The sequence below is a fragment of the Sebastes umbrosus genome, chromosome 5, assembly GCF_015220745.1.
Source record: "Sebastes umbrosus isolate fSebUmb1 chromosome 5, fSebUmb1.pri, whole genome shotgun sequence".
In the NCBI taxonomy this organism is placed as follows: domain Eukaryota; kingdom Metazoa; phylum Chordata; class Actinopteri; order Perciformes; family Sebastidae; genus Sebastes; species Sebastes umbrosus.
The window spans coordinates 3,050,333-3,065,928 of NC_051273.1; the positions used below are offsets into that span (position 1 = coordinate 3,050,333).

At 40.0% G+C, this 15,596-nt stretch overlaps 1 protein-coding gene across 1 annotated transcript; it reads right to left on the bottom strand.

Annotated features, from left to right (window-relative positions):
* Window positions 1-4,250: 4,250 nt before the first annotated feature.
* srek1ip1 (SREK1-interacting protein 1) lies at window positions 4,251-8,199 on the bottom strand. Its single transcript, XM_037770993.1, has 5 exons — window positions 8,050-8,199; window positions 7,696-7,743; window positions 5,793-5,939; window positions 5,392-5,470; window positions 4,251-5,133 (listed from the first exon to the last, which is right to left on the bottom strand). The coding sequence occupies exons 1-5, from the start codon at window positions 8,060-8,062 to the stop codon at window positions 4,899-4,901; spliced, it is 522 nt and encodes a 173-aa protein (XP_037626921.1). The 5' UTR covers window positions 8,063-8,199; the 3' UTR covers window positions 4,251-4,898.
* Window positions 8,200-15,596: the final 7,397 nt, after the last annotated feature.

The window sequence follows — 15,596 nt, forward strand, 5'->3', positions numbered from 1 at the left end:
TTCTTCGGCAGCTAAACTCTAAAAGATCACTTTGACCATCTCATTTTCATTTAAATGGCTCACTGGAGTCCCATTTGCTCGCTGCTTTCCGACAGCCCAACAGGCTCAATAAAAGCCAATGAGCTGATGAAAACAGGGAAGCCTGGTTGTTGTCTTATACAAACAGCATATGGTTTGCTCAGTGTGGCTGCACATGGCAGCACTCCTTCGACTTCATTTGTTCCTCTGTATCGAGTTGTCCTCTCACCATCTGGGCAATTATGAAGTTTCCAACTCTCCAAGTTTCTTTTGTCAACACTTAACTATGGCCTTCATCAAGTTTATTAATAAGCATATGCACAGTATTAATATGCTGAACAGCCAGCGTATAATGATTCTGTTATTTCAGAATGAAAACGATAAATGCTCATACACAGATGCTTGCAAGAAAATAATAATAATTTAATGTAATTCACAAAGTATTTTTTATTATAATGAGCTTTTTTATTGTGATACATTAGTACTAAAGAATTATTCTTATTTTTTTTTATTTTAGAGACATCTTTGGTGCTTCGTACTCATTACCTTGGATTGCTCTGTGATCAGCTTTGAAAGAAATGTGCATATTCTCTCTGTTGCCACGAGTTAGATGAGGACATTGAGACCAATGTCCATTGCTACATGGCAACGTCACGGTGATGACAACACTCCAGGAAGTCACATTGCTTGGCCAAGAAATAGACCAGCACATAACTCCCTGTAAAACTACAACTTGTAGATTTTACATTTTGTTTTTTGTGCAGATTAAACAAATGAGATATAACAAGTTAATTTGTGAGCTTTAAAGGTGCTGGTGGATTTATTTACATTTTACTCTTTGGCATATCGTGAGTTATTGTTGCGCACCAGCACTTTTCACAAGCTGCCAGTACTTTTTTCTGCCCTCTCCATATCAGGTTCTCTGGACGATTCTTCCCTGCCATTACACAGCGCAGCGCCAGCGTTTTTGCACCGCGCCTCATAAATCCAAAGTTATATTCTCCATGTCGGCGAGTAAGAAAAGGTGCAACAGGGTTTGCTTGATGTCAATTTCGTCATCAGAGGGTGTATGCGAAGGCTCTGTTCGGACATCCGCGTAGTGACAATTTGTTGTGACCGCACTGCCACTATGATACAATTGTTATAAGGCTCTATATGAAAAACAAAGACCTTAAAATGAATCCTGAATTTGATGGGAAGCCAATATAAAGCCTTGATTAAACTCCTGAATGGACGCGTAGACGGACAGCTGTGGACACCACGGATGCGTAGTAGTTCTGGTTATACTGTCCACTTGGACGATGCGTTCCACACATAAGCAGTTAATCGCATAGTGGGTCACAACAAACACAGGGCTTTTATCCAGGAGACCGCTGTTTGTGTCCCGTGTGTTACATTTCACTTTCACGTTACAATCAGCTGTTCGTTCATGTCCCATGCTCACGTCAAGTCATATTTTCACCCTACAAACGTAGTCGTTTTAAGCCCAACCATGTTGTTTTTTCCTAAACCTAACTAAGTGCCTTTGTTGCCTAAACCTAAGAAAGTGTTTTTGTTGAATTCCCAACATTAAGCGCGTGTCTAGTGTGACCGAAAAGTGACACCGAGGGGGAGTGAGTTGGGATGAGAACGTGTTGGCTGGACCTGGTGTCTGTAGATGGCACTCTGTTCGTTATTCAGCTACGGTGGGGGGCGAGTGTTGCTTTTGCTACCTAATGAGATCCTCTCCAAACAAAACATTTCCTGTGAAGATTTTATCTCAGAAATAACCAGACACTGAGGGAGGACATTAAATAAATTCCATCATCTACCACATGAATCAGACATCACGCATTCCTAATTCCCAGAATGTTCATTGACTATTACTCGACTGTCTCCGCTTGCTGTCGGGAGCCGTCGAATGTTGATGTTTCTTTGACGAATTTGATGAATCTGCCCTCTGGACCTCGAAAAGATAAAGGAGGATATGGATATGTCCTGTCATAACGTCGGGCTCTGATCAGCAGCCATGCATGTAGCTGTCAGGATGTTGCAGATGTTTAAAAAGATATCCCCTCCCCCAAGGCAAAGTGAAATTAATGGCGCTATTATAAACATCTGTCACACACACAACCCAAATCGAACAAAACACAAGGGCTTCCAAAGAACCTTGGGTTTGTAATGTCTGTAAGGCTCTGCAGCTCCTTTTGCAGTTTCATATCTCAGCGGAGATTGATACTGACAGCATGGAGGTAGTGGGATGGAAGCAATAATTCATGTAAATTGATTCCTCATAATGGTTTGCCACACCTGCCTGTGGGTCACCATGGTGCCTCAGCCCATTGCCGCATCCCTGGGCTACAAGCAGTAGGGTCTCCAGAGGAGGTGGTCCAGCCACGGCTTCCCATGGTTCACCCTGCCTCTGACACTGAAAACAGTGTGTGTACATGGTGGATTCAATAGCCCTTTGAATTGCTTTTTTTTGACATGTTTATGCATGTGTCTGTGTGTATATATTTGCGTGCTAGTGTGTGTACGTGGATTGGACCTCCCCATGAGGACGTGGTATACGTGACTTTATCAAATTCGCCCCCGAACACTAACTGCAGCAAGTGAGATTGATGTTTGACACATGTGCCTCTGCCACCGAGGAGTCGAGCCAAACAGTATCGTTGCTCAGCAGCTTCTGTCTAGTCACGATTACTTGGCAAATCAAACAAGCGTCAGGAAGTTTGTAAGTCTGTTTGTTTTTCTCCATTGCACGTTATCAGTGAGGATGATGGACTTGAATGGATGCAGCTCAGTCTCTGAATGTTCACACCATGACCACTAGGTGGAGTAACAGTAGATACTGTCTAGTCTAGACAGGTTTTGTCAAATCATTGGTCTTTTAGATTACATTTTTAAAAACAAACTTACAGACTTGTTTTTATATTATGTTGCCCCCCTTTCTGCCATTCACTGTTGTCTTCAGTGTATTTTCCAATTACAATCTCCTTATTTGTGTCCATTCTTGAAGAATAATGTAAAACAACAAAAAGAAAAAACATGTTAAAAGAAAGGGGGATTCAAATACAAGTACCTGCATATGCATATATTTGGCACTTCTTTTCCCAGTGCTGCTTATTTTAAACACTTTCATGGAGACCACTTTTACAGTTCATCTGCTGATGGCCTGCTCCGATTGGTCGTCCAGTGTCGAACATTTTGACCTGAAGATCCAAGCAGGATTGAAACGTAGTCATTAAAAATATCGTGACATGGAGTAGTATGCAGGCGTTACCTTTTTCTTTACTGACACTGTTCTGATAGCATCGCACCTACGTGATGTGCATGTAATTAATCTTTTTCAGTACAGCGTCGAACCCACGATCTCTACACATCTACATCTACAGCAACATTTTAATGGTTTATACAAGACAGTGAACCAGCTTGTTACTGCGCTTCACACTTTTAAAGAGTACTAAACCTAGACTCTAACCAGAAATATCAAGAATCAACATGATATCCTATGAAATACAAATACAAAATGCTAAATTGTTTGATTTGGATGCACACTACTTTTGATTTTCCAGTGTTTGACACTTGATACATACAGATGAAATGTTTGCTGATGTATATTTGCAACACATTTCTTTGTCATCTATAATTCTTGGAAGCTTTATAACATCATTGTCCTTCATCTCACATTTAAGGTATGTTGCTGCCCTCTACAGGAAATAAGAATTCTATCTTCCCCCATTGCCATGTGCAATTTCAACAAGTCTCTCTGGCCTCATAATCATGACAAATTTGGACTATTTTCTGCCATGTCACATGTTGTATTTAAGTAATTATGCATTATTTCCAAAATTGAAGACACTACTGAGACAGTAGATACAAATATATATTTTATTACAATAAAATACACTTAATGAGGAGGGAAAAGACAGACTGCAGCAATGGAAACAAACAAATCTTGTATAAAGAGGCTCAGTTAATAACCGTTCCCACAATTAATACACAGCAGTGTTTTTGGAATGAACTCTTGAAAATGTCCAGATGGTTTTCAAAAAGGTGTGGGTGGTTAAATGATAACAGCCGTTCTTTGACAATAATCACAATACTAGCAAAGACATTGTTTTGCCAGGAACCTCCATGAGTTTAACCATACTATAAAGCCATCCTAGCAAAAGTACATTACAAACATTATAGCAGTTAGAAACTAAAAGAAGACCAAAAACTCTGTTTTGTCTACTGATATTAGCCAGTAGTTCAAACTGCTGCAGACTCGTCAGCACTGACAAAAACAATGAGCTGTTTATTGAGCATTAGTCATTGTTACCCTTAGCCATTCGAACCATGTCGAATCATGTTTGGCATTCACATTTGACCTTTTTAAAATATTTGTGGGTACAATTTCAAAGAAGTATTGAAGCAACAACGTGTATAAAAGAACAAAAACAAAAGGACAGCATCCAGAAACGTGTTACTAAAGATATCTAGGCTTTTGTTCCCCCTGAACTACATTTCTTAATTGGACTTGAAAACGTCACAATGATGTTCAGTAATATGAATGACAACAGACTGTACTGAAGATTCCCCTGCGCACAACAAATGACAGCAGGTCTGGAAGGACAAAGAAACAAGAGATATCAGAATATGTTCCCTGGTTTGTACGTTTTCCCAAATGCTTCAGAGAACCCCAAATACATTTTTTTTTCCATTTGCATGATGATATAAAACATATCTGCAGTGTACAATGCACTCTACAGTGTTTTTGCACCAATTAATCATTTAAATCCATTCCTCAGTATTGGACACTTATATGGAACAAGATGCCTTATTTCTGCAAAAACACACTTTTCATGGACTGGAGAATAAATATGTTGGACCTCCAGACACCGCACAGTTCAGCTGTCTCAGTCACTGTCTGAGGATTTACTGGAGCTGGAAGAAGAAGAAGAGGAAGATGATTCTTGTTTCCTCTTCTTCAGTTTCTTCTTCTGATGCTTCCCGTGTTTGTTCTTCTTGCTTTTCTTCTTCCCGCTTTTGGCTTTCTTTTTCTTCTGCATCTCCTCTTCGTCGTCAGACGAGGAGCAGGAACTGCTGCGTTTCTTTTTCTTCTTTGTAGCATCATCACTCGACGAGTTCGATCTGGAGAGTAGAATAAAAACCAATGGAATCGCTGGAAGGTCACAAATATGTAAAAAGGCAAACACATCTCAGATTTCTGAACACTGTTTTATGTTACTGGGATCTGATTCCACTGAATTATGCACCTCTTCACCAGCAAAGAAAACCAATGTCCAGTCTGGGACATTAAACAACAAACCATAAAAGTGTAAAACAGTGATGTTTAGGGTCAAGTGTGGACTAAAGAACAGAAAAATCGTAAGGTAGGAAACAAGTTACCTCTTTCTTGACTTTCTGTCTCCGATCTTCTTCCGTTTGTGTCTCCCTTTTCTACCGTCTTTGTCATCCTCATGGGTACCTACACAGATTTGTAGACAGAATAGTCAAGGCACTTTTTACTGGAATAGTAGCGGCTCATAAAGTAAAAAGACGAGTAACACAACAACTGTAAAATATGAAAAATAATAGCAACATTGAGATTTCAATCACTTCCATTTCTGGGGCTACTGTTGCCGCTCATCTATGTGCAATCACCAAAATCCATCTGGTGAGTTTGTCAGAATTTACCTCATCTTTTGAAGACACACAACACAAGACCCAGCTTAGCCTAAATAACTAATGCTGTGTTAAAGGAAAACATAATTTTTACTTTAAAAAAACAAACAAACATTTTTTTTTACCTCTACTTCGCCCCAGTTTCTCAGTGCGCTGAACTACAGGTTCATCCTCTTCACTTTCCTCACTGCTGGTGCTGCTTACATCCAGAACGATGTCTTTCTGGGGGTCAACTCGGACAAAGTTTCGGCACTCAAAGGTCAAGTGGCCCGCTGAAAGAAAAAAAAAGCACGTCCAAAAGAGAATAGATGAACAACCATGGAAAAGCTGGACAATTTGAGATATATATATATATATATATATATATATATATATATATACACACTCACTGGCCACTTTATTTGGCACACCTGTTCAATTGCTTGTTAACACAAGTAGCTAATCAGCCAATCACATGGCAGTAACTCAATGTATTTAGGCATCTAGACGTAGTGAAGACGACTTGCTAAAGTTCAAACCGAGCATCAGAATGGGGAAAAAAGGGGATTTAAGTGACTTTGAACGTGGCATGGTTGTTGGTGTCAGACGGGCTGGTCTGAGTATTTCAAAAACTGCTGATCTACTGGGATTTTCACGCACAACCATCTCTAGGGTTTACAGAGAATGGTCCGAACAAGAGAACATATCCAGTGAGCGGCAGTTGTGTGGACGGAAATGCCTTGTTGATGTCAGAGGTCAGAGGAGAATGGGCAGAGTGGTTGGAGATGATAGAAAGGCAGCAGTAACTCAAATAACCACTCGTTACAACCACGGTATGCAGAATACCATCTCTGAACGCACAACACGTCCAACCTTGAAGCAGATGGGCTACAGCAGCAGAAGACCACACCGGGTGCCACTCCTGTCAGCTAACAACAGGAAACTGATGCTACGATTCGCACAGGCTCACCCAAATTGGACAATAGAAGATTGGAAAAAAGTTGCCTGGTCTGATGAGTCTCGATTTCAGCTGCGACATTCAGATGGTAGGGTCAGAATTTGGTATAAAAAACATGAAAGCATGGATCCATCCTGCCTTGTATCAACGGTTCAGGCTGGTGGTGTAATGGTGTGGGGGATACTTTCTTGGCACACTTTGGGCCCCTTAGTACCAACTGAGCATCGTTTAAACGCCACGGCCTACCTGAGTATTGTTGCTGACCATATCCATCCCTTTATGACCACAGTGTACCAATCTTCTGATGGCTACTTCCAGCAGGATAATGCACCATGTCCCAAAGCTCAAATCATCTCAAACTGGTTTCTTGAACATGATCAGTTCACTGTACTCCAAAATCCAAAATATCTGAGGAATGTTCCCAACACCTTGTTAAATCTATGCTACGAAGAATTAAGGCAGTTCTGAAGGCAAAAGGGGGTCCAACCCGGTACTAGCAAGGTGTACCTAATAAAGTGGCCGGTGAGTGTATATATATATGTATACATATATATATATATATATATATATATATATATATGTATACATATATATATACATGTATACATATATATGTATATATATATACATATATATATATATATATATACATATATATATATACACATATATATATATATATATATATGTATATATATGTATATATGTATATATATGTATATATGTATATATATGTATATATGTATATATATATGTTACTCATTTTTTGTTCCCCCTATTCTCTACACATAAACGGATGGATATCTGTATGTGTGTGTTTGTAGATATGTGTGCATGTGTACAGTATATGTGTTTAAGAGTAGATATTTGTCATCTAGCCTCATTCAATGCCAAACACACTCACACACACACGCACACACACACATACACATACACATTCTTCAACCTGCTTTATCCCCTTGTGTTGCTTGTGTTGCTTTTGTTTTGTTATTTGTCTTTCTCTGTATAATGTATGTTGGTCTTTTGTATATATGTCCCTGCACATGTCTTCACTTGTTTTGTAATCACTTTATAACACAAGCTTTACTCACGATATCCACATTTCTTACATCCAGCTCGGATGTTGTCCTTGTTCGGACCTGTCATGTCAGATCAGAAGCAAAGTTGATTAAACGTTTGTAAACATGCAACAATAACAAGCCTGTTAGCATTCACAACTTCTACTGCAACACAACACACTGCTGTGTAGCTCTAACGTTACATTACACCACGATGAAGACATAACCTGACACACAGGACTTTAGATGTTTAGTTATAAGTTGATGTTAGCATTGTGCTAACAGCACTCTGTTTGTTATTAGTTATATCTAGAGAGCACGTGGAGCTCCGTGAGTCACACATCTGAACGTGTACATGTGTATGTATCAGTAGGATGTGATACTGACCCGGTACAGCCATTGAGTTATCCAGCGTGAAGCCGAAGATGTGATGTTTGTTGGAGCGCAAATCAACCTCCACGAGTCCTCACTCAAAATAAACCCGACCGGAAACGTGTTGCACAAACTAGTTCCGCCTTCTTCTTCTTCTTCTGTCCCTCTTTCACTCTCAATTGTTGGCGCATTACCGCCACCACCTGGACTGGAGAGCAGTGGAACTGCAATGGTTTTTAAGGATTTGTAAGTATTAAACAAGCTTTGAAAAACATATACAATTGTCAACAATTAGATAAAAAGAACTAAGCCTGAAAGCCACTGTTTTAGATGTATATGTTGAATTTGTGTGTTGTTTTAAAGGGACTGTTTGTAACTTCTTACACGTATTAAACAGTGTGGGCCGCGGTCAGAGTCCGCGGGGGAGACCAAAGCTTTGGGCTGTTTTCGAAACCACATACTATACTAGTAGTACGTACTGATTTGGCCAAAATGTAGTATGTAGTATGCAGTATGCGAACAAAAGCAAAATCTCCAGTATGCCAAAAATACCCGGATGACGTACTGATTTGGAAAAATTCTCCAGTATGCATCAGACCAGTCTACCTCGCCTACTGTATCCCACAATGCAATGCGCTGCGACGGTCACTTTTTGGAAATTTTTGTAATGGCGGAAATGACGGACGTCAACATCCCGGGGACAGCGGTGGACAGGGAGGAATATAAATGTAAAAATAGCATATTATTTTTAATATAATATAAATGTAAAAATAGCATATTATTTTTCTAATTTAATGTAAGGACAGCAATTCATAAGTGCTACTGTCTATCTGTAACGAACGTAATCTGTCCTACTAACGTTAACTTTACCCATAGCAAAGCCGTAACTTTTAAGTTTTTTTTAAGCTTTCCAAAACCGGAAGCCCGCGAAACTCGGCCTCGCGTACTACAAAATAAACCGATTTACGTTCCATACTGCATACTACTGAGGATGCGCAGTATGCAGTATGTACTGCATACTGCATACTGCGCTCCTCAGTAGTATGCAGTATGGGGTTTCGAAAACAGCCTTGGTCTCCAGGGCCGGAGTCTCTGCTGTACTCTGCTCCTCTGCTCCTCTGCCTGCTTGCCTTCACTCAGCTCGCTCCATCTCACGTGCATGCACGCACACTACACACGGCAGAAAACTTTGTAGCTCTGAGAATATCTAGTGAATGTACAGTGGACGTTTGTGCAGAAAGAAATGCTGCAGCTCCTCCAGACCAACAAAGGTTTCCCGTGTCTCGTGAAGTGACGGGGCTCCGCGGCGAGAAACGTTATCGTCTCCGACCGGGTGCCGGTGTCTCCCTCCGACCGCGGTCGGGAGGCTGAAGCAGGAAAAGCCAACACTAGGTTCAGCATTGATTCATGGAGAGACCTTCGTCTGGTCAGCTAACATTACTGCCAAGCAACTGAAATATAGAGTGATATTGTGATTTTAGCTGACGTGTGTCGCCTCACTGTTTTGAGCTATGCTCGTTCATGTCTATCTAGAGCGAGCAAGCGCGAGCCCGACGCTGACTTTCGTTGACTTAACGGCCACAGGTGTCGCTGTTAACAAGCATTTCTGATTCTTACAAACAGTCCCTTTAAATTGCAATAGAAATAGGCTATAGGCCTAAAAGCAAATGGTTACAAAATTGCATGTTAATTTTAATTGTGGCATAGATAATGCTTGTACAAATGGAAAATTAGGCTACATATTGCATTTTAATTTTCAAATTTAAATTAACATTTGAATATTGTCCACTGTACAGGAGATTGTCCAGTAATCCACATTGCCACTCCTGTTAGTCTGTGTATTGGCAATAAGTTTGACGCATATGAGTATGTGAAAATGAAAATGCAATTTAGATTATTGCATTTTCATTTGAATTTTTACTCAGATAAAACATACAAATGATGAAAATTGCTATTGTGGTCTTACATTTTTCATTTTGATGTTTACATTATCATTATAATTTATGGGCTTTCATAGCTTGCTATATAGAGTGGTGCAATGTGTGCTGGAAAGTTTTGACTCCTCCATAGTGAGTGTACATTATAAAATATATTTTGTATGCTCTTCCTGAATTGCCCTGAACTTGAGTAATTCCATGCATCAAGTTACTCTATTAAAACTTAACTTAAATTTTCAGAAACAATATTTGCCCCGTGCTTGATTGGTTTCCCAGTAAAGCCAGTTGTGGTTTTTGTCATGGGTTAATTGAATGCAGGCAAAGTCAGACTCGCAGATGGAAAACGTCGACAGATGTGGGGCCCCCAGACGTGCCCTCATCATCATGTCTGTGACTGTGACACACACAAATACACACGCACACAATCTCACTCTTTGTCTTTTTATCATTTCATCTGCCTCAGTGACCGTTCTGCTTAATACTGTAATTCACTTGATTTACGATAAAAAACTGACATTACTGCAGTCAGTGTTACCTAGTCAGGTGATGCCTTACAATAAGCTGCCTCACAGCTCTGACGTTCCACTCAGCCGGAGGACTTTGATCCACCTCACCTTAGTCACCTCTTGTGCTTAAAAACACCAAGCTTACTCAGTTTTTGAGAGAAATGCTCTATTTCCATCCACTGACCAGGTGTACCCACACTTTCTGTCATGTTTCATTGTCAAAATCACAGACAATTGAGCAGGTTCTGATGCATAGGTGATGTTTTTGTATCAAAATATTTTAGGCATGATAAAAAAAAAAGAAATTTTGTAAACAATTTAGCACCTTTGTTTCATTATCAATCTGTCTTTTAAATCTGAAGTAGGCGAGATTGGAGCAAATATGATTTAAAAAAGTTATTTTTTATAAAACGGTGACTATATCCTGACAGTAGTACATGAAACAGGTAACCTTAAAGAAATAATGTACCTCTGTGTCCTCCAGTAGCCCTAACGGCATCTGCAAGATTTCACAGACCGGAGGAAAACAAGCAGTAAGAGCTGATCTGAGGTCTGCTGTCCATCTGCCGTCTATGAGAGCCGGCTGTCAATCACTCGTGAACTCCGACCAAACGGTCAAACTAGGCAGCGCTGATCAAATATGAATCAATATTCTGTTACGTAAATGCCTATTTCTCTCCTCAAATGTTTTCAGATTTATCTTGTAGTGTACTGTTTAGCTGTAAAATGTGAAAGTTTGTGATGCGGCCGCCATTGTAAAATCTGTTGAAGGAACACCAAATTCCGGTCACATGACCGGAGCACAGCCAATAGGAACGTTCTCTCAATGAAATGACCTGTGATTGGTCAAAGTCTCCTGTCACGGGCTAGATTTTTTAAAGCCTGAAAAACAGAGTTATGAGGAGGTGCAGAAGTCTAGTTATCTCTTAGAACACTTGAATTACAATATGCTGAAAGGTTATTATGGTATTTTTGCCCAATGATGCCAAAAATATACTGCTTACTGGCTACTGCCACTTTAAGCCTTTCTTATCCCATATGATTAACATCACCTCTAAGTCGGTTGCACTTTCATTAAGATTAACAATGCCTGTATTGTCCCTGTCAAATAAACTAATAAAAAAAAATACAGATAAAGGGAAATGTTATTATGACCTATAGTATATTAGCAGTAGTTTGTTCTGTTCACAAACTTCAGTTACTCTTATCTTGGCTTGCTGTTAATGATAAGATCCATAGATTATTTAACAAGGCTAAAATACAGTTCAAAGGAGCATGCTTTATTTCTGTCAGTTTATTGCTTCAGGTGAGAGGTTTAAAATAAAGAACGTGTTAGAAACCTGTGCAACTGTTTGAAACCAGTTAGACTCAGGTGACTTCCACGCTGTAGAGAAATGTTAAATTCACTTTTCAGCCACTGGAAGGTGCAAAGAACAAGCAAGCCCTTTGAGAGACAACTTTTGTAAAACAATTAATTTACCATTTGTTCAATTGAGCAGGCTGCAACTGCTGTGGCAGTACACAGAATAAAGGCAGAAAGGATACACAAATGACAAATGACACAATATTGCATGGTCTTCCAGGGATGTAAGTTTCAAGACCGAAAGCTGCATGACACACACTTACCAGTTAATAACATTTAGAATTACATAAGTCAGAGTCTGTCTGCACCAACACAGTGGAAGAAATGCATACCGCCAGTCTGCCCGGCTGCTAATTTGCTGTATATATCATATTACATTCACTTAGCAATCTGAAATTGTTATGCCAGATGTCTTTTTACAAGTTGTATTCTTATGACCTGTGTTTCCACTCACATGCCTCTCTCGGATATAATCATTCCACTTAAAACAATGCTTCAACTCATTCATCCTCAAAGCTTAATTGCATTTCATGTCTTAAAGCCACAGTCTGTGATCCAGATGTAAACAAAGGGTTTCCCCCCAAAAAAACAAGCACAAACTTGAGAGATATGATTGAAAGGCACAAGGGTCGAAGTCTCGCAAGACTAGTTTTTAACTCTTTGTATTTGAAGTGATTCTACTGGCCTAGTTGGGACTCATTATTACTTGTCACTTTATTGTAAACGCAGCACGTCCTTGATGAGAAATTGTGACTCAATTCTTCCGGTAAGCTGAATGGTCAGAAGTTGGGGTTTCTCTGATGTCTCTGATCCTCTGAGCTGAATCTGCTCTGGAGCAGTTTAACTGTGCAGTGAAGGTTACTAAGGTGATCTAGCCCAGTTAAAAGTGAGCTAACCAAAGTTAGCTGGCTAACCTACTTATCTTGCTTTGTTATCCAAGCCCCAGGCGTATAGTTAGAATTATCGTCTACAAGAAAACACATTAATTACTTATTTTGTATCCGTATTTAAACTCTTTAACTGATGAATATATCTCAAATTGATATGGTCACAAAAGTAGATTGGACCTTTAAGGAGGGTCTTATTGGCAGCTGCTGACAGGCTGGTTCACAAACGTGTCTACATTTCTGTGCATATCATAAAAAGCTCCCTGACAAAGATAAGACTGTAGTAAAACATTCCCCAGTTGCCACACTGCTGCTATTTTACTTTTATCCTTACCTGACTCTGAACCTGAAACAGATGTTTCCCTCTGTTAAGGTCTAACTTGAACAGATAAAAAAGGCGCGTTGTGTTTGTGTAAATGTAATGCCCCATATGCCAGTGAATCTCTAGTAAAAAATCAATCACACTGTATTTGACATGCTAGAACTCTTGAAATCTTTGACCATGTACCTCAGAGTTTGTTATACACCTTATACATGTCATCAAAGTGGCATAAACAGACATTAATATGGTTGTGAGTCTTCCTCTTTTTTCTCTGCAGCCTCTGTGACTCACTTAACAACTGAAAGAGGGGTTTTATTGTTGTTAGCCTACCATGGTGCAACAAACAAAACACGACTAATACAAATGTGTTTGATGGGGGACAAGTGTCAAAATTAGATACTGCCCTGTAGTTTCTGGGAAATTTTCTTCACTGATGTTTGAAAGTTGTGCATGCAAAAGATTTCCAGTAACACCAGTTATGTTGGGACTGCAGGAGACTGACAGAGAGAAACTCTTCCTCAGGGACAACCAGCCCTACTCAGATACACAACTACTGAGATGAGATGTTGTAGTTGTTGACAAGAAACCCAACATTAAAATGCTTAAATGCAATCAACAAAATGACAGTAATAGGTTAATGTGCAAATACAGAAGGCTCATGATGAATGTGGTTTTCATTCCTTGATGGAATTCATGAAACTGGAGACGAATCCTGGCCCTTACACACCACAGTCAACTCATTGCATAATGGCTTTAATAAAGTGTTGGCAATTTGTTTATGAGCAAAGTTGAAAACAAAAGATTGAAACAATCTGTCCTCCACTGGGACGCTCCACAGTCAATTCAATTTAAAATGTATTTCCTTGTTTGCCAGCTTTTGCTTGCATTCAGATCCATTATTCACATGTTCGTGCCACAAACACACGTCAAAGGCATGGCTTCAAACAGCAGCCTCACACAAAGTGCTCTGGTGGTGCCTTGAACCTTTTTCCCAGCCTGAGTGTTGATGTCACCCAGTTACATGTCACCCCAACAAGCATCTGGAGAGTTGTGCTGGGGGGCAGAAGGATGTTTAGGCATGAGGGACATTTTCCCACAGAAAACAGCACAGTCACAGTGTTCTTGAGCAAGATGTTGAAACCTTTTGTGCTCACTCATCTACATCAAATTAACTTTTTTTTAATCAGAAAGAAGCAAAGCTCCCACAACCGATTCATAAAACAAGACTAAAACTTTGATTATACTTTCCACAAGGATGGTCACACGGACATGAGCTGACACGGAATCGTGATGAGGAAAGATTTGGATTTTTTATACTGCGGGTTTCTGCTCTCAAAGCTCCTCAAAGTTCTGCCCGTCCGTGTCAGAAAATTGTTGGATGTGCGCGGACTGTCGAAAACCTGTAGCACAGAACCCCCACGAAGGGCAGTGTCTGCTGGTGTGACGTCAATTTGGCCGTGCGGACACTTGCGACCCTTGCGGATGCCGCAAGCATAAATCAAGCTTTAGAGTCAATGCTAGTGGCAGAGGTGTGGACTCGAGACACATGACTTGGATTCGAGTCAGACTCAAGTCACAAATTTAATGACTTTAGACGTACTGTAACTTGACAAAATCAAAAAAGACTTGCAACTCGACTTGGACTTTAACACCAGTGACTCGTGACTTCACTTGGATTTGATCCTTTTGACTTGAAAATACTTAATACCTTCCCCCGAGCCCAAAGATTAAAAAGTATAATATTTAAAAAGTACGTCACTAATCAATTCATTTCCTGAATCAACTGACGTTAACACTTTTTATTCCCAGCAATTCCCCTGCTCCACTTTGTTTGAACCAATCCAACGGCATCCAATCAAGTTGCAGGAGAGAACAGCGCATTCTCATTCCCAGGGCGTCAATTCGATACAACCACACAAGGTACCTCTTTAGCGCCGGTATGAAACGCACCAGGCTTTCCATCAACTACAATGTAACCCATCCGTAGCAACAGTAAACGCTCTGAGAAAATTGACAAAATTTGACCTGATGATGATGTTAGATGAAAAGTTAAGGGATGACCAAAGTCATTGCAATTAATCCTGATGGGAACATGAATATGTGTACCAAATTCCTCATCAATCCATCCAGTGCTTATCGAGACATTTCGCTCAAAACCAAAAATGTGAACTTCATGGTGGTGCAAGAACAAACATCAAGGGATCACCAAAGTTATTAGGGTTCATCCTCTGGGGACCATGAATGTCCCCAGAGAGAGTGATACCAAAGATGCTTTATAACAAAGATGACACATTACAAACTCTGCCAATGGTTTGAAATGGTATAAACTTCCTGTCTCCTAAGTGGTTGCGGTCATGGCGTGTTCGCCTCTCCCCCATCCGCCCACCTCGTTTGGAAGTGTTGTAAACGTCGTGTTAATGAATGAAAGCAGATTGGGTTATATTTGCATAATGTATTTAATTTGTCTTTTGCTAACATCACAGTCATATTTAGCATTAGGGAAATGAGTAAGCCTGGGCGTTCGCAAACCTTAGTTGCCAGATCTCG